Here is a 21,218-nt window from a genome sequence, read left to right as displayed (position 1 = left end):
CACCACCACACAAGTCTCCATCACCACCACACAAGTCTCCATCACCACCAGAACAAGTCTCCATCACCACCAGAACAAGTCTCCATCACCACCACACAAGTCTCCATCACCACCAGAACAAGTCTCCATCACCACCACACAAGTCTCCATCACCACCACACAAGTCTCCATCACCACCACACAAGTCTCCATCACCACCACACAAGTCTCCATCACCACCAGAACAAGTCTCCATCACCACCACACAAGTCTCCATCACCACCACACAAGTCTCCATCACCACCAGAACAAGTCTCCATCACCACCACACAAGTCTCCATCACCACCAGAACAAGTCTCCATCACCACCACACAAGTCTCCATCACCACCAGAACAAGTCTCCATCACCACCACACAAGTCTCCATCACCACCAGAACAAGTCTCCATCAACACCACACAAGTCTCCATCACCACCACACAAGTCTCCATCACCACCACACAAGTCTCCATCACCACCAGAACAAGTCTCCATCAACACCACACAAGTCTCCATCACCACCACACAAGTCTCCATCACCACCAGAACAAGTCTCCATCACCACCACACAAGTCTCCATCACCACCACACAAGTCTCCATCACCACCAGAACAAGTCTCCATCACCACCAGAACAAGTCTCCATCAACACCAGAACAAGTCTCCAACACCAGAACAAGTCTCCATCAACATAACAAGTCTCCATCAACACCAGAACAAGTCTCCATCACCACCAGAACAAGTCTCCATCAACACCAGAACAAGTCTCCATCACCACCAGAACAAGTCTCCATCACCACCAGAACAAGTCTCCATCACCACCAGAACAAGTCTCCATCAACACCAGAACAAGTCTCCATCAACACCAGAACAAGTCTCCATCAACACCAGAACAAGTCTCCATCACCACCAGAACAAGTCTCCATCAACACCAGAACAAGTCTCCATCAACACCAGAACAAGTCTCCATCAACACCAGAACAAGTCTCCATCAACACCAGAACAAGTCTCCATCACCACCAGAACAAGTCTCCATCAACACCAGAACAAGTCTCCATCACCACCAGAACAAGTCTCCATCAACACCAGAACAAGTCTCCATCAACACCAGAACAAGTCTCCATCAACACCAGAACAAGTCTCCATCACCACCAGAACAAGTCTCCATCAACACCAGAACAAGTCTCCATCACCACCAGAACAAGTCTCCATCAACACCAGAACAAGTCTCCATCAACACCAGAACAAGTCTCCATCAACACCAGAACAAGTCTCCATCAACACCAGAACAAGTCTCCATCAACACCAGAACAAGTCTCCATCAACACCAGAACAAGTCTCCATCAACAGAACAAGTCTCCATCAACAGAACAAGTCTCCATCAACAGAACAAGTCTCCATCAACACCAGAACAAGTCGCTAGATTTGCCACGAGTAGCTTTTGACAAAAAAGTCTCCATGAGGGTTTAGAAAGTCGCCAAGTTGGCAACACTGGCACCGACTAAATATGTCCCCAGCACAACATAGGACGTAACAATGGTTCCTATCACATATAAAACCAGACAAAAATCCATCTTCATAAAAACAAGTTGTACAAATAATAATATATAAACAAGCCTATTAAAGCTGCTGCAGATATAAAAACAAACATTTAAATGACCAGAGCTGCTGTTCACTATCTAAAGACAAAGTGCGTCCTCCTTTCTTTGTTAATAAAGAGTTTAATCTCACGGTTGTTCAGTTCATCGGTGTGTTTTACTTCCAGTAAGAAGTCCTTCTCCATGAATGGATGCCAGTGAAGACAGTGGAGCCTCCCGTTGTATTTCTTGGGGATATATTACATATATAATATATATTAAATATATAATATATTATATATATGTTATATATATAATATATATATAATATAATAAAAATATATATTATATTATATATATATAATATATTATATAATATAATATAATATATATTATATATATATAATATATATTATATTATATATATATAATATATAATATATTATATATATATTATATATTATATATATATAATATATAATATATTATAGTCAGACATCCAACAGACAGGTATAAGCTTATAAACACAATACATGAATAAAGCAATGGTCTTCAATAGTTCATGACATTTTGTATGAAACATCTTCATCTTCCTCAAATCGATGGACAAGAGCGTCAACATCAACAGGAATCCATCTCCTCCCTGTTTAATTACTCTGAAGCCCCGCCCTCTTCACTGACCACACGCACGCACGCACGCACACACATGGTTAGGTCTCGGTGGTGGAAGGATAAGCTGGTTTCAATTTGGAGAAAAATTAGATTCTGCTAAATGCTAGATTCTCCTCGTGCGCGCGTCCTTAAGGAAGGAAGGGTCGCGGCGCTCATGGAGGTCCGAGGGTGGGGCTCAGGTGGGAACCAGCTGAAAAGGTAAGAACTTTAAAATCCTTCAGCAGCCGTGTGGTAACGAGCTCCAGTAACGAGTTCACGTTGTTTCTCCTGTTCATCAGCGGAGTCATTATTAGACAGGAGGGACTCGAGCTGGAGTTCAGCTTCAACAGTGAAGAAAATAAAACAGAGTTCCACTCATCACAACGGGAGAGTTATTAAAAAACACCTTTCATCCGGCGCGTCTCTCTCTCTCTCTCTCTGTCTCTCTCTCTCTGTCTCTCTCTCTCTCTCTCTCTCTCTCTCTATCTCTCTCTTTCTCTCTCTCTCTCTATCTCTCTCTCTCTTTGTCTGTCTCTCTGTCTCTCTCTCTCTCTCTCTCTCTGGTTTTTCCTTCCCTGAGTTTGAGTGAACTGTTCATGGTTCAAAGTTTCTGATTTTAAAATCGCAACCTATGACGTCAGCACATATCATAACGATAGTATTGAATATTGTGACAGAAGCAGCAGCTCGTGAGCTCGTTATCTCCATTATCTGAGATGAATAAATAAGCGATCAACATAATATCACATTTTTCTCCACGTTGTGTATTTGTAATAATTGAGGTCGTTCCTCCACCGATGAAGGAAGTGTGTGATGTGTTCATGAGTTCTGAGTGACTTCATATCAATGATGAAGCCTTTGTTCAGCCTGTCAGCTGAGAGACTGAACCCTTCATGAACCTCTGCTCAGCAGTATTAATGTCTGTGAAACAATCCTGTATTAAATATATTTTCTCTATTTTACTATCCACGCATTGTGAGAACTTGAAGACTCAGATATGAAATCTAAATCTTTCTCTTTATGCTGATTAATTCTGCTGACTGTGTGATTTCAGGTTTAATGAACTAACGCCGCCTCTCTCACGCGTCACACTGCGCTCCCTGTGACACAAATCCAACGCACCCTTCTTCGTGCGGCGGTCTACTTAAAACTCTTCTTCATCACCTTCAAAAGCCGCTGAAACTCGGACAGCTTTCACGTCTCTCTCGCCGTCATGGAGCCGTCCTCCCGTGCCCGTGTTATGACGCTCACCCTGCGGCGCGTCCTTGTGGCGGCTCTCCACCTCAGAAGCGCGCTCAAGGCGGAGGTGGTCGGAGACCCGTGGTCCACGCTGTCCCGGAGACTCCCGGGGTTCCCCTCCACCGAGGCCCATCAGTAAGCCCCCCGAGGCCGCCGGCTCTTCTCTCGGTCTCACGTTTTGCTGCAGGTGTCTGTCGGCTGCAGGTGTGCGCGCGCGGTTGGCAGGTGAACCCACCTGCTGCTCCCGTATAGTCCTCATCCGGGGTTTATCAAGCGGCTGCCTCCTTTCGTGTGTCAGCTCACATAGATCAGAGGCGGACAAACCTTCTTTTAGGGAAACAAATGTATGGAAGCCAAAAAAAAGAAAAGAGGAAAAGTTAGACTTGATAATAAAAATATCCCCATGAACGTCATAGTCATGAGATAGAACGTCATAGTCATGAGATAGAACGTCATAGTTATGAGATACAACGTCATAGTCATGAGATAGAACGTCATAGTCATGAGATAGAACGTCATAGTCATGAGATAGAACGTCACAGTCATGAGATACGTCACAGTTATGAGATACAACGTCACAGTTATGAGATACAACGTCACAGTCATGAGATAGAACGTCACAGTTATGAGATACAACGTCACAGTCATGAGATACAACGTCACAGTCATGAGATAGAACGTCATAGTCATGAGATAGAACGTCATAGTCATGAGATACAACGTCATAGTCATGAGATACAACGTCAGTTATGAGATACAACGTCACAGTCATGAGATACAACGTCACAGTTATGAGATACAACGTCACAGTTATGAGATAGAACGTCACAGTCATGAGATAGAACGTCACAGTTATGAGATACAACGTCAGTCATGAGATAGAACGTCACAGTCATGAGATAGAACGTCAGTCATGAGATAGAACGTCACAGTCATGAGATAGAACGTCACAGTCATGAGATACAACGTCACAGTCATGAGATACAACGTCACAGTCATGAGATACAACGTCACAGTCATGAGATACAACGTCACAGTCATGAGATACAACGTCACAGTCATGAGATAGAACGTCACAGTCATGAGATAGAACGTCACAGTCATGAGATAGAACGTCACAGTCATGAGATAGAACGTCACAGTCATGAGATAGAACGTCACAGTCATGAGATAGAACGTCACAGTCATGAGATAGAACGTCACAGTCATGAGATAGAACGTCACAGTCATGAGATAGAAGGTCACAGTCATGAGATAGAAGGTCATAGTCATGAGATAGAACGTCACAGTCATGAGATAGACCTTCATAGTCATGAGATAGAACGTCATAGTCATGAGATAGAACGTCATAGTCATGAGATAGAAGGTCATAGTCATGAGATAGAACGTCATAGTCATGAGATAGAACGTCATAGTCATGAGATACAACGTCATAGTTATGAGATACGTCATAGTCATGAGATAGAACGTCATAGTCATGAGATAGAACGTCATAGTTATGAGATAGAACGTCATAGTCATGAGATAGAATGTCATAGTCATGAGATACAACGTCATAGTCATGAGATAGAACGTCATAGTCATGAGATAGAACGTCATAGTTATGAGATAGAACGTCATAGTCATGAGATAGAACGTCATAGTCATGAGATAGAACGTCATAGTCATGAGATAGAACGTCATAGTCATGAGATAGAACGTCATAGTCATGAGATACAACGTCATAGTCATGAGATACAACGTCATAGTCATGAGATACAACGTCATAGTCATGAGATAGAACGTCATAGTCATGAGATACAACGTCATAGTCATGAGATAGAACGTCATAGTTATGAGATAGAACGTCATAGTCATGAGATAGAATGTCATAGTCATGAGATACAACGTCATAGTCATGAGATACAACGTCATAGTCATGAGATAGAACGTCATAGTCATGAGATAGAACGTCATAGTCATGAGATAGAACGTCATAGTCATGAGATACAACGTCATAGTCATGAGATACAACGTCACAGTCATGAGTTACAACGTCACAGTTATGAGATAGAACGTCACCGTCATGAGATACAACGTCACAGTTATGAGATACAACGTCATAGTCATGAGATAGAACGTCACAGTCATGAGATACAACGTCACAGTTATGAGATACAACGTCATAGTCATGAGATAGAACGTCATAGTCATGAGATAGAAGGTCATAGTCATGAGATAGAAGGTCATAGTCATGAGATAGAAGGTCATAGTCATGAGATACAACGTCATAGTCATGAGATAGAACGTCATAGTCATGAGATAGAACGTCATAGTCATGAGATAGAACGTCATAGTCATGAGATAGAACATCATAGTCATGAGATAGAACATAAGTTGCAGGAAATATAATGTTTTCTGCGCTCACGTGGGAGACAACGGGCTGTGTGACCTCTGAACCCGGAACAAATAAAACCTCAACAACTGGGAGGCTACGCTAACTAGCTAAATGGGAAAACAACAGCAGCAACACGCATTCTGCTGCACACTGGAGGGCCATTCAGATATTAGATGTAAAAAAACAAACGGTTGACTTAAAGACAAACTCCATCCTCCTTTCTTTGTTGACCAAGAGTTTAATCTCACGGTTTAATCCCAACTCACAAATCCGTTTCTCCTCCTTCAGACATTGAGTGTTAAAAAAACAAAGCAGGTAAAAAACGAAAGCATCTACACCAAGCAAAATGCAAAACATGTCATAATTTCTTCCATATCTTACAATTTTAACTCTTATTACTCCGACTAAACTCTGATGGCTACCGTAAGTTTCATTTTCCAACAGTCACCTGCTCGCCCACTGACCAATCACAGCACACGCTGCACCTGGAAACTGAGCTGCACGTAATGCTGACGTACTTGTAGGCCAGCTAGCAGCTCTGACACGTCAAAGACGCCCAACATGTCAAACTAAAGATCTGATTGGTTGAACACTGACAATCAACAATATCGTCCCCGTTCACTTAAAGTGCACATGATGCACTTGTGAGTCTGCAGGCCTCTGGCTCTGTTCTACCTAGAGACACAGAGGTGAGATCTGATTGGATGAAAGCTCTACTTAAAACAAGCTGCACTGGAAGCAGAGCAACTGAGGAAGACAGCAGCTGTGCAATGAGAACATGAGATGATGGGGAACATATGTTTATAAATTATAATACATGTAGTGTATTTAAGAAACATTAAATTATAAAACAGATAACTTTGTGATTCTGTCTAGGACAGCAGAGAAGGACCACCACTGGTGAATACAGCCTCCGGATGATTCGTCACAAGAATCGTCATGTTTTTAAGTTTTCTTCAGTATCACAGTGATGTTTGTCTGTACATCCATGAGACTCTACTTCCTGTTTCCCACCAATTTTAAACTTTGATCTTTCTTGTCTTTTTTAGTCCGAAGAAGCCTTCGTTGCTCTCCTGGTTGCTGTTCCTGCTCGTTCTGGTGCTCCTGGTCTCGTGTTACATCCTGTCCAGCAACTCTCTGTCGCTGTGGGAGAGCCTTCCACTGCAGTACTACCACAGGTTTCTCAACCAAACCAGTCGGGTTAATCTACCTCCTCGGTATCGTGTCCATCCCAAACACAGAGTCAAGCCAACGGGAATGTATGAAACCACAGAACGCCCTACCGTACCGCCGACCGTGGCCCCTACAGGTGCTCGGTTCCATCAGGCCTACCCACGCAACTACCACTTCATCATGGACAACCAAGAGGTATGCAAGACCGAGACTCCTTTCCTGGTCCTGATGGTTCCGGTGGCACCGAAAAACGTGGCGGCTCGGGACGCAATCCGGCAGACGTGGGGCAAAGACAGCGTGGTTCGGGGCCAGGTGGTGCTCACTCTGTTCATGCTGGGCCTCTCTGGAGGAGCTGATGTGCAGGAGAAGCTCCGACAGGAGAATCTCCAGCGCCATGACTTGATCCAGAGCGACTTTATGGACACGTACCGCAATCTGACCATCAAAACCATGGTGATCATGGACTGGCTGGCCACTCGCTGCCGGTCGGCCGCATACGCCATGAAGGTCGACTCGGACATGTTCCTGAACGTCGACAACTTGGTGGTCATGCTGCAGAAGCCAGGCATCCCCAAGGTGGACTACCTGACAGGGATGCTCATGTGGAACAGGCCGGTCATCCGTTCAAAGAACTCCAAGTGGTACGTCCCGGAGGAGATGTTCCCGGAACCCCAATACCCCACCTACACTCTGGGCATGGGCTACGTCTTCTCCAACGACCTGCCAGAGAAATTTGTGGAGGTCTCAAAATCAATCAAACCCTTTAACATAGAGGACGCTTATATTGGAATGTGCATGAAGAAGCTGGGACTTGCGCCGACGTCTCCGCCAAATCCCTCCCAGTTCAAGGCCTACAACCACAGATATGATCGCTGTGAGTACTCCAAGATCATCACCTACATCCTCGGGTCGTCACAGGAGTTGGTGGAATACTGGAGAGACTTGAAGAAGCCAGGACCACCTTGTTAGGACAATGACTGCTACAGATGCACTGAGAAGGTCAGCACAGAGTTCTACTGTACTGCTTTGTGATTCTCACGCCATCCTCAGGGTTCAGGTCACCGTGGTGTCAGAACAACTGCACTATAGAAATGGTCAAGAGAAGACTTTTGTTTTTTTGGAACGTGTGTGTATTTAAAACTCCGTTTGTTGGGTTGCAAACAAAATAAAAATGACAATGAAGGGAATGTGTGTCCGTGGAAATGTGCACGAGTGGAATTAAAGGTGCCCCGAGGAGCTTTTGAACCACTGCTGGTTGCGGTGGAAAATAATCTTTTTAACCTCCCTGTGAGAAATAACCGAGATGAGAAACAGCCACTAATAATAATCCAGCTGAATGGATAGAGCTCTTTCCCCACAGATGGTTTGGAGGTCTAACAACAAGGAATAGTTTAACAGAGTATATATGCACATTATCTCGTCTGTCCTCCTCCTCTGTCTGCGGATGCATCCACCAAGACCAGGTTCCAGTCTTGGTATTGTATTTTTGTGGTGAGATCAGGATGACACTACAGCAAGCCAGAAATGATAAAAGACCTTCGATATGATAACATGTATTATTAGGTTTTAAATGAGTCTGGTTGGCCTCGTCTGCATATGTTCAGGTGATACAAGTTATAACTAAAAGAACAACATGATACATTGCCACAACACTGGTGTTTTTAGTCTGTATGTCGGTAGTACTGCTGCAGGGTTACAAAGGCAGAACGTGGAAGCTGCCTACCCTGGATACACGTTAGTGCTAACCACAGAGAGCAGCAATGATGCATGAAAAACACACACTTTGTGTGCGTGTCTATGTGTGTAAATCTCCAGCTGGACATGCTTCCTTCTCGGCCTCTCCAGAGCCGGACGCAACGCCGCAATCAAAATCCAAAATAAATCTCTGTTGATGTGTCGCCATTAATACGTGGTCCGGGAAATTAGTGTGATAGTGTTTATTGTAAAGTGGCCATCCGCTCATGAAGAACAAGCACTTGAAAGATATTTCTACACCGGACAGAAAGGAAAACAACAAGGCCTCTCAAGGAACACTTAACGTTGATCATGCTCAGGACTTCTTCTGTTGTCTTGAATGGGGCAGTGAAGGTTTAATGTCTGAAAGGAAACAGGGAGAACTGACTTTAACTTTAGCTTCACTAGTGCACTACTCAAACTGCACTGGTTATAGAACAGAAGATCACACGATGTGTTTCTCCTCCCAGACACGTCAAAGCTTTGTTAAGTTAGATAAGTGAGTGTATTTAATGTGGGCCAGAGGGCAGGAGATGACTGCTCGTCTTACTTGTCTTTGTTTAAAGACAGGATGAGCTTTTTATCAGCCGCTACGTGTGAACTATGGTTGTTTTATCTGTGGACGCACCTCTCAATCTGAAGACATCCTCAGTGTGTCAGCAACATGTGAGAGTAAAAGTGTTCACTCATGTTTACTGCACATCCAGAACAAAACGTCTGATAGCAACACTGCATACATTCATTCTTTACTTTTTAAAACGGCATTCATTTAATAGTGACATTATTTGGTTCAATATTTCTTTCATGTGTTTATTTGTATGTACTTAAGTTTGTTAAGTTGGGACAAGCTGCTTACAAACATATTTGGAATGGAGAAACAAATTCACTTTACCCTAACCCGACTTTATTGGATTCTGGCTGGGCGTGTCCAGGGCTGCAGTTTGGATGTAAATCAGTGACGGAGGTTAGCGGGACACACCTGGTTCTACTGTGCACATTGTGACTCATCCAACACACGAGTACCACTGACATCATTCACCGAGTAGATGGATTACTGAACAGCCCCCCCCCCCTGGCCTTCAGCTAGGAAGTGTCACTCAAAGGAAGATTCAAAATGACGACGGAGAAATAATACAACCACCACAAACACACCAACACAACCTCAAAGAGACACAAAGTAACAACGAGACGGAAAGTGACTACAAAGAGAAACAACATGACTACAAAGAGACAAAGAGAAACAACATGACTACAAAGAGACAAAGAGAAACAACATGACTACAAGGAGACAAAGAGAAATAACATGACTACAAGGAGACACAAAGAGAAACAACATGACTACAAGGAGACCCAAAGAGAAACAACATGACTACAAAGAGACAAAGAGACACAGAGAAACAACATGACTACAAAGAGACAAAGAGAAACAACATGACTACAAGGAGACACAAAGAGAAACAACATGACTACAAAGAGACAAAGAGACACAGAGAACCAACATGACTACAAAGAGACAAAGAGAAACAACATGACTACAAAGAGACAAAGAGAAACAACATGACTACAAGGAGACAAAGAGAAATAACATGACTACAAGGAGACACAAAGAGAAACAACATGACTACAAGGAGACCCAAAGAGAAACAACATGACTACAAAGAGACAAAGAGACACAGAGAAACAACATGACTACAAAGAGACAAAGAGAAACAACATGACTACAAAGAGACAAAGAGAAACAACATGACTACAAGGAGACACAAAGAGAAACAACATGACTACAAGGAGACCCAAAGAGAAACAACATGACTACAAAGAGACAAAGAGACACAGAGAAACAACATGACTACAAAGAGACAAAGAGAAACAACATGACTACAAGGAGACACAAAGAGAAACAACATGACTACAAGGAGACAAAGAGAAACAACATGACTACAAGGAGACAAAGAGAAACAACATGACTACAAGGAGACACAAAGAAAAACATGACTACAAGGAGACCCAAAGAGAAACAACATGACTACAAAGAGACAAAGAGACACAGAGAAACAACATGACTACAAAGAGACAAAGAGAAACAACATGACTACAAGGAGACACAAAGAGAAACAACATGACTACAAGGAGACACAAAGAGAAACAACATGACTACAAAGAGACACAGAGAAACAACATGACTACAAAGAGACACAGAGAAACAACATGACTACAAAGAGACAAAGAGACACAGAGAAACAACATGACTACAAAGAGACAAAGAGACAGAGAAACAACATGACTACAAAGAGACACAGAGAAACAACATGACTACAAAGAGACACAGAGAAACAACATGACTACAAAGAGACACAAAGAGAAACAACATGACTACAAAGAGACACAGAGAAACAACATGACTACAAAGAGACACAGAGAAACAACATGACTACAAAGAGACACAGAGAAACAACATGCCTACAAAGAGACAAAGAGACACAGAGAAACAACATGACTACAAAGAGACAAAGAGACAGAGAAACAACATGACTACAAAGAGACACAGAGAAACAACATGACTACAAAGAGACACAGAGAAACAACATGACTACAAGGAGACACAAAGAGAAACAACATGACTACAAAGAGACACAGAGAAACAACATGACTACAAAGAGACACAGAGAAACAACATGACTACAAAGAGACACAGAGAAACAACATGCCTACAAAGAGACAAAGGGACACAGAGAAACAACATGACTACAAAGAGACAAAGAGACAGAGAAACAACATGACTACAAAGAGACACAGAGAAACAACATGACTACAAAGAGACACAGAGAAACAACATGACTACAAAGAGACACAAAGAGAAACAACATGACTACAAAGAGACACAGAGAAACAACATGACTACAAAGAGACAAAGAGACACAGAGAAACAACATGACTACAAAGAGACAAAGAGAAACAACATGACTACAAGGAGACACAAAGAGAAACAACATGACTACAAGGAGACACAAAGAGAAACAACATGACTACAAAGAGACACAGAGAAACAACATGACTACAAAGAGACACAGAGAAAGAACATGACTACAAAGAGACAAAGAGACAGAGAAACAACATGACTACAAAGAGACACAGAGAAACAACATGACTACAAAGAGACACAAAGAGAAACAACATGACTACAAGGAGACACAAAGAGAAACAACATGACTACAAGGAGACACAAAGAGAAAACATGACTACAAAGAGACACAGAGAAACAACATGACTACAAAGAGACACAAAGAGACACAAAGAGAAACAACATGACTACAAGGAGACACAAAGAGACACAAAGAGAAACAACATGACTACAAAGAGACACAAAGAGAAACAACATGACTACAAAGAGACACAGAGAAACAACATGACTGCAAAGAGACACAAAGAGAAACAACATGACTACAAAGAGACACAAAGAGACACAAAGAGAAACAACATAACTACAAGGAGACACAAAGAGACACAAAGAGAAACAACATGACTACAAGGAGACACAAAGAGACACAAAGAGAAACAACATGACTACAAAGAGACACAAAGAGAAACAACATGACTACAAAGAGACACAGAGAAACAACATGACTGCAAAGAGACACAAAGAGAAACAACATGACTGCAAAGAGACACAAAGAGAAACAACATGACTACAAAGAGACACAAAGAGACACAAAGAGAAACAACATGACTACAAAGAGACACAAAGAGACACAAAGAGAAACAACATAACTACAAGGAGACACAAAGAGACACAAAGAGAAACAACATGACTACAAGGAGACACAAAGAGACACAAAGAGAAACAACATGACTACAAAGAGACACAAAGAGAAACAACATGACTACAAAGAGACACAGAGAAACAACATGACTACAAGGAGACACAAAGAGACACAAAGAGAAACAACATGACTACAAAGAGACACAAAGAGAAACAACATGACTGCAAAGAGACACAAAGAGAAACAACATGACTGCAAAGAGACACAAAGAGAAACAACATGACTACAAAGAGACACAAAGAGACACAAAGATAAACAACATGACTACAAAGAGACACAAAGAGAAACAACATGACTACAAAGAGACACAAAGAGACACAAATAGAAACAACATGACTACAAAGAGACACAAAGAGAAACAACATGACTGCAAAGAGACACAAAGAGAAACAACATGACTACAATGTGGTTATGAAGTACATTTATCTTAATCTGATCTTAGTTCCTGAACACTTTCATGATAAAGTAAAGAACCAGATTATACAGGACAATATATATTGAATGCATTTGTTATTTCTTATCAACACTGAACCACTTTAACAGCACAAGTCAGATGTTCTCTCGTTTCTCTTGAACTATATTTGTGTTGTAAAACGATGCAAATGTAAATGCAAATGTAAATAATCAGGCCTGCAAGCAATTCACTTCAATCAATCAATAACATGAACATGTCTACAGATAGTCCATCATGTTCTCCTGCACTCGGAGAGTCGATAATCAAACACAGGATATAAAATACAATATTTAAACAACACATGTATTAAATATATTGGGAAACTTTAAGGGTTGAAGATACAACAGAAACACACGGTTCAGCCCCACTGCGCATGTGCGCTACCCACACAGCTCCAGACTGAGCTCATTCTGCGGTCTGGTGGGGGCGTGGTCAGTCTCAGGTGACGGTGATCCACAATCAGCAGAGCACCGAAGAAGAAGAAAGCGGATGAACGCAGACCAGACACAGGTAAGTAACGTGTTGCACCTCCACCTGGTGTACTTCTCAAGTCTCTTCATTGTCATCTCCTCGCTCGAACCGGAAGTTGTTCTGCGCCGCTATATTGACGGCCGTCCCAAAGCTCTTATTTCTGCTCTGAGGATCGAGGAGGGATCTCTGAGGAGCCATGAGGAGGACCCACGACTGTGAAGTATAGATGGTAGTACATGAAGTACTGTGAAGTATAGATGGTAGCACATGAAGTACTGTGAAGTATAGATGGTAGCACATGAAGTACTGTGAAGTATAGATGGTAGCACATGAAGTACTGTTTAGTATAGATGGTAGTACATGAAGTACTGTTTAGTATAGATGGTAGTACATGAAGTACTGTGAAGTATAGATGGTAGCACATGAAGTACTGTGAAGTATAGATGGTAGTACATGAAGTACTGTGAAGTATAGATGGTAGCACATGAAGTACTGTTTAGTATAGATGGTAGTACATGAAGTACTGTGAAGTATAGATGATAGCACATGAAGTACTGTGAAGTATAGATGGTAGCACATGAAGTACTGTGAAGTATAGATGGTAGCACATGAAGTACTGTGAAGTATAGATGGTAGCACATGAAGTACTGTGAAGTATAGATGGTAGTACATGAAGTACTGTGAAGTATAGATGGTAGTACATGAAGTACTGTGAAGTATAGATGGTAGCACATGAAGTACTGTGAAGTATAGATGGTAGTACATGAAGTACTGTTTAGTATAGATGGTAGTACATGAAGTACTGTGAAGTATAGATGGTAGCACATGAAGTACTGTGAAGTATAGATGGTAGCACATGAAGTACTGTGAAGTATAGATGGTAGCACATGAAGTACTGTGAAGTATAGATGGTAGTACATGAAGTACTGTTTAGTATAGATGGTAGTACATGAAGTACTGTTTAGTATAGATGGTAGTACATGAAGTACTGTGAAGTATAGATGGTAGTACATGAAGTACTGTGAAGTATAGATGGTAGCACATGAAGTACTGTGAAGTATAGATGATAGCACATGAAGTACTGTGAAGTATAGATGGTAGCACATGAAGTACTGTGAAGTATAGATGGTAGCACATGAAGTACTGTGAAGTATAGATGATAGCACATGAAGTACTGTGAAGTATAGATGGTAGCACATGAAGTACTGTGAAGTATAGATGATAGCACATGAAGTACTGTGAAGTATAGATGGTAGCACATGAAGTACTGTTTAGTATAGATGGTAGTACATGAAGTACTGTTTAGTATAGATGGTAGTACATGAAGTACTGTGAAGTATAGATGGTAGCACATGAAGTACTGTGAAGTATAGATGGTAGTACATGAAGTACTGTGAAGTATAGATGGTAGCACATGAAGTACTGTTTAGTATAGATGGTAGTACATGAAGTACTGTTTAGTATAGATGGTAGTACATGAAGTACTGTGAAGTATAGATGGTAGCACATGAAGTACTGTGAAGTATAGATGGTAGCACATGAAGTACTGTTTAGTATAGATGGTAGTACATGAAGTACTGTTTAGTATAGATGGTAGTACATGAAGTACTGTGAAGTATAGATGGTAGCACATGAAGTACTGTGAAGTATAGATGGTAGCACATGAAGTACTGTGAAGTATAGATGGTAGCACATGAAGTACTGTGCTGTTTAAAGAGACAGAGATCAAAGTCCTGTGAACAACAACCCTGAACTGATAACAAGTGGTACTTTCTGCTCCACTACCTTTCAGAAGGAAGTATTATTCGCTCCACTACGTGTATTTGACACTTTGAGTTACTTTTGACATGAAATAAAACCCATGATGAGGCAGTAATCTGGCGAACGACTACATTAAAACCTTCTTCCGTGGTAAAAACAGAATATTAATGTTCTGCATATTTAATACTTCAGGCTACATTCTGCTCATTGATCTCGTTCTTGACAAAAGGAAAAGCTTCTTCAGGGAAAGAGGCTCAAAGAGGTCAAATGAAAAGATAAAGAAACAGCAACACTCCCTTTACTGGCACACGACCACAACCAGTATCACTTTACAACCACAGAAGAAGAGCGCCTTCAAGCAGGAAGACAAACAAGCAGAACAACGGAGGAGAACCGCACTCAAATGTGAGGGAACAAACAGAACGGAGTTATTGAGAGCTGACTTCAGGAGAGAATCGTAATGTGAGGAGACAAACCTCAAAGCGTCACGTCTTAAAGCTGCATTCTCTCTAGTGACCACCAGGGGGCGACTCCTCTGGTTGTATAGAAGTCTGAGAAGATGACTCCAGTTCTCTCTTGATTTATTCCCTCAGTAAACATTGTAAACATGAGTTTATGGTTAGTTTAGTGTATCGGCTGGAGCAGGAGGAGGAAGAGGAGGAGAAGGAGGAGCAGGAGCAGGAGCAGGAAGTCAGACTTCATAACACAAACAGGATTCCTCTGGTGAGGCGTACTTGGTGCTCCGGGTCACATGTACTTCAGCTTGTTTGTGTCCATGCAGTGGGTCACATGTGTGTGAGCAGATAAAGAAGTGTGAGAGCAGAGAGTGAGAGAGGAGCAGCACAGCTTCAGGACGGAGGCTCTACTTCCTGAACGTCAGCGGTACGGCACCATCTTACTTCCTCTGCGTCGGACCATTGAGCTCATTGTTTTACGGAGAAGTGTTCCCCACGGATTAGAGATGTAATGATTCTCATGAATAAATGACGACAATGGGTTACAACGGGTCGCTGGTATGGAATGTATCTCACAGTCTGAGAACAGGAAATATTGACACACTTTTCATTTATTGTAATATTATTTGGATTAAATAGTATTTCAGCTCAGTAACACGAGATATTTACGAACGAAATGTACACATACATTTCTGTGATTTCACTCTGTAATACCACAGAGATGTGTCCAGTACAGCGTGATGTTTGTGAAGACATGGTTCACCTCAGACCTCAGGTCGGTGCGATCCATTCAGAGTTCACAGTAAGTTCTTCTCAGTCGACCACATGTGAGCTGCTTCTTCGTCTGTCTGCGTTTCGACATCCAGGAAATGAGGCTCGCGCACAATGATTTATGAAACGTAATCAGGCGAAAGAAGTTAGAAGACGAGAGAGCGGACTCAGGAGAGCAGAGACCACAGAGCAGGTGTGTCGATGTGAAGTGTTTAACAGCTGCAGCTGTCACGTGATCACAGTAAGGGCTCGGTGGACAGTAGTGGACAGTAGTGGACAGTAGTGGACAGTAGTGGACAGTAGTGGACAGTGTGGCGGCGTACTGGGCAACTGTAGAGTCCTCACAAGAACAGGACGTTGGGACGGTTTAGTCAAAAAGAGGAAGTGTTGTCGCATAGCTCTCTGTCTCTGAGACACAGAGCGGGCAGCGTTGACCATATAAGGAAGTATAACCTGTCAGATCAATGTGTGTGTGTGTGAAAGCGGCTCGGTGAGGAGTGTGCAAACGAGGCTCAACGGGACGATAGCAACAGAGCTGATCAGCTGGTGACTTGAAGCTCGTTCGTTGTCTGCTGGTTTATATGTGGACACGAAATACTGGACCACTTGTTCACGTCTTCTTCTCACTGACAGCACTCGCTCTGGAAAGTCCCTTTGTTTCAGTTTCATCTTTGCTGGTTCATCGTTCATTGTTTGCAAACTACATTTAGGACAAAAGTCATCTCTTGAAAAGATGGTATCACCTTAATGTTATTTTGCTGTTCCACAGAGATTCTTACTGGCAATGAAAGTAATTTAATCTAAGACGAGTAATATCCAAAGGAATAAAGCCAGCTCAACTTTGTTGACAGCATCATCAGCATCATCAGCTCCAAAAGTCTCTAAATCTAGAGAGAAAGTGTCCAAGTCTTCATCAGTGACCGTCCGACCCAAACGGTCTCCCTCCAAAGACACGCCCCCTAAATTATCATAGAGAACGTAAACAACCAACATGGCCGCTGTTAGAACTCACAGCTGTTCAGAGAGAAGCTGGAGGAAGACTCTGGTGATGAAGAATGAGTGAACGGGCAGAGTGCACCATTTTCCTGCAGCTTTTGTTGTTGCATTTTAAATGCATGACATCATTTATTTGTTCATCACATATGGTAGAGTGCTGAATTGTGTGTTATCAGAATTATCTTTGCTGAGACGAGAGTGGCGTCATAATGCGAGTCTCTTCTGTTTGCAGTTTTAATGGAGAACAGGAGGAGACACTTCTTGATCTGCAGCCTGGGAGCAGTGACTGTCTTCTTCATTTATCTCAACTGGGACGGGACTTTCGCAATGAGGATTACTTCAGCACCGTCGTCAGATCCTGGACCGTATCACGTGGCCTATCCACGAAACTACCAGTTCATCATGGACGACACGCCCACGTGTCGCACCAAGACTCCTTTCCTGGTCCTGATGGTTCACGTCGCAACCGGTGACGTTGCAGCTCGGGACACCGTCCGGAAGACGTGGGGAAGTGAGAAACTGGTTCTGGGTCAGCTGGTGGAGACTCTCTTCGTGCTGGGCCTACCCGGGGGAGCTGATGCCGAGCAGCAGCAGGAGAAGCTCAAACGGGAGAACCTGCAGCACCGTGACCTGATCCAGAGTAACTTCCAGGACAGCTACCGCAATCTGACCATCAAGACTATGGTGATGCTGGAGTGGCTGGCTGCGCACTGCGTCAAGGCTTCCTATGTCATGAAGATCGACTCTGATGTGTTCCTGCATGTCCACAACGTGGTGAAACTGCTGCTGGATCCCAGCACGGCCAAACACAACTACATGACAGGTTTGGTGTGGTGGCACAGCCCGGTTTTAAGAAACCCATTCAACAAGTTCTACATGCCCCGAAACGTGATAGCGGAGCCAGAGTACCCCCCGTATCCTCTGGGCATGGCCTACGTCATGTCCCTGGACCTGCTGGCCAAGATCCTGGCGGTCTCTCCTCAGATTAAACCGATCTTCATTGAAGACGCCTACCTGGGAATGTGCCTCAAGCGCCTGGGCGTCTCCCCCACCGACCCTCCGGAACAAACTATGTTCATTGTCGCCCCCGAGCATCCTCTGAGCAGCTGCAGCCTTTCAAAGGCCATCGCCGTGACGACGACGAGCATCCCGCAGATGACGAGTTACTGGGAGAGGAGCAGACAGCCAGACGCTAAATGTTGAACCCTGTTCTAGGTTTACCAAGACTGGCTTTAGACTGTTGGGGGGGGGGTCATGTGTTTGGATCATGTCTTTGTGTTTGTCTGAAATATGTGTTAAACTCTCAAGCGTTGATTTCTTGAAGGTTTATTTCTCCCCTCAGCACTGAGGGGCCCTGAGTTACGATAAGAGACTGTAAGAAATGGACGCAGCATGTCACGTCTCGCATTGCTTTCTAGATGGTTCTGAAACCTCCAGTTTGGCGTTTGGCCAACGCCATCTTGTTTCTTTTGCAACTAGAAATGACAGGATTCACAGTTTTTTGCTCCGGCGCCACCTGGAGGGTTAGTAGTGCTTCCAAAGATAAGGTCCTTCTATCTACGTTATAGACGTGTATCATGCTCAGTGGAGAGAATAGGTCACTTTCAACTGAACTGGGGAAGACTGGTTTCCAGTACTATGCATCTAGTGGGATGGACTGCAGACTGTACTGATCACACATGCATTACTCTGCGGGGCATTAACGTGTGACTTGGTAACCGTGTTCTCCTTAAAGGTGACTTTCTGAATGTATACGAGTGACTGAATTGTCTCATTGTAATGTATAGACGTGTTTTGTTTGTAGAGGTGATCTTTATCGCAATGAGACTTCTACGTCTTCTTCACAAACCACCATCCTGTCTGTTCCTGAAGGTGGGAGTGATGCCTCCCAGGTCACTGATTGGTGCCCTAATGTTTAATCTTTGCATTCTGTACTATGCATATAGGTACACATATCTACGCAGGTTGTACAGCTTGTATACCTCTCGTGTAATGATAACACGGTTGTAACGTGTTGAGTAATTGTTCAATACATTCTGATTGAACTGATCAGCTTTCATTCAGTGATTTATACCAAACTCTTTTGTACCGTTCTGGTGCCCAGATTAGAATTAAATAGACTGTGGAAGTGAACGAGTATTCATTCTGTAAAAGAACGTCAACGGAAAGAATCGAGATAGTTCTTAAGAGTGGTTTACTGTTTGCGTCACAACACCGCAGCCCTTTCTCTGGAGGCGATAGCTGGAAGACGCTCTTCTACGCTGTACTTTGGTACTGAAGGGGGATCTCTACCCTGAGGTGGGGGGAGCCGGCAGCTCTGTCCGTCTGCAGGCTCAAAGGCCCGCAGCCGGCCGAAACACTTCCACAAGCTGAGAAGCTGAAGATGCCTCTTCTGTCACTTGGGTTCTGATATGCTCCAACGACGACGGCCCTCCCGGTTCTGGCCTTGTGTTGCTGACTTATTGACTACGGCCGTCCTGTCGTCTAAGGCGACCTGCAGCTCCATCCTGTGATGCACCAAAGTGCTGAAGATTTGTTCCAACTATTAAGAGAGAGATTCTTTGAAGGACAGACATCGAGGAATGAAAAACATTTGTGACCCCTGCAGCTACAGAAGGGGGTTCACGAGACGGTTCAGCGTCCCGCGGAGACGAGGATCAACGGTTCAAGCCGAACCTTTGTGAAGGAGACCGGGTCCGACGGAACCAGAGGGAGCGGAACAAACTTCCACCAGAAAGTCAATCAGAACCGTTGGTTAAGAACAATATATTTACAGACGTGAACGTGTGAAGTAGTGTTCGGCAATAAGATGGATCCGAGAGTAAATGAGAAATGAACTTGAATCAATAAGATTAGACCCAACGTAGGACCGCCTGCTGTTTGGTGCACATTGATGAATGAATCCTTAGTTATTGCATTCCTCATAATAATCTTTATTCATTGCATTCTTCTTATTGATGTGACAGAAGTTGACAGTATGTTGTAGAGTAATCCTGTCTGAACGCCTCAGTATGATGCTTTGAACATTCTTCACGGCTCAAGTGTCTCCTTCAGTTAGCGATGTAGTTTTACACAAAGTGTGTCCAGCTGTAGTCTCATCTGTCCTCCTGTACGGATGCATTCGTTCTCCATTGATGTCACGTTCACAGTGAAAGCAGAGCTCTGTTTCTGCTCGTCTTGGTCCTCCGGCTCAACGCGGGTTTGAAATACATCATAGAATATATGAATATCAACCCTAATTGTGACGACTCAGCGCTGGACAGTCACTTCTGCGTGGTCCTTCCTCTGAAGGAGCCTCTACAGCTGTAGCTGTTGCTCCATCCAGAAGAGGGCAGACTAACATCAGGGAGCAGACAGTGTGAAGCCATGCTCATGCATGATCGGATCAGGATAGCGACAACATGGAAGCACCTTGATTAATGAACGCCACGATTCAGAAGTCAAATCAATGTATTCAGCGAAATACAACGTAGACCCACACAGTCCAGCTGGAGGATGCACTCCTGTATGATCTGTAGTGGATGTGTATGCGGAGCAGCTTGAGGAGATGCATTTATGTTCTTCCCCTCGTCTTAGAACAAAGACTTGTCTCACTGTTTAGCTGCAGGAGGACGAGTGAAGAGTGAAGGAAAGACTCGTTCAGGTAGAGCTGACACCAGATGAAGAAAGACCATCTATCATCGAGGCCCAGAGACGGTCCGTGAAGGCAGGTTCACGGCGTCGT

At 43.3% G+C, this 21,218-nt stretch overlaps 2 protein-coding genes across 2 annotated transcripts; both read left to right on the top strand.

Moving 5' to 3' along the window:
* Nucleotides 1-3,458: 3,458 nt before the first annotated feature.
* LOC306785112 (beta-1,3-galactosyltransferase 1-like) lies at nt 3,459-8,003 on the top strand (the record flags this gene model as incomplete). The annotated part of the gene is made up of 2 exons (XM_079279336.1): nt 3,459-3,619; nt 6,911-8,003. 2 exons carry the CDS (start codon nt 3,459-3,461, stop codon nt 8,001-8,003), a joined length of 1,254 nt encoding a protein of 417 aa, XP_079135462.1.
* Nucleotides 8,004-13,525: 5,522 nt separating this feature from the next.
* On the top strand, nt 13,526-19,469 carry LOC306784760 (beta-1,3-galactosyltransferase 2-like). Its single transcript, XM_079278869.1, has 2 exons — nt 13,526-13,550; nt 17,727-19,469. The coding sequence occupies exon 2, from the start codon at nt 17,732-17,734 to the stop codon at nt 18,695-18,697; it is 966 nt and encodes a 321-aa protein (XP_079134995.1). The 5' UTR covers nt 13,526-13,550; nt 17,727-17,731; the 3' UTR covers nt 18,698-19,469.
* The last annotated feature ends 1,749 nt before the right edge of the window (nt 19,470-21,218 follow it).

Source organism: Melanostigma gelatinosum, assembly GCF_949748355.1.
Source record: "Melanostigma gelatinosum genome assembly, chromosome: 11".
In the NCBI taxonomy this organism is placed as follows: domain Eukaryota; kingdom Metazoa; phylum Chordata; class Actinopteri; order Perciformes; family Zoarcidae; genus Melanostigma; species Melanostigma gelatinosum.
This window is presented reverse-complemented; position numbering and strand designations above follow the sequence as displayed.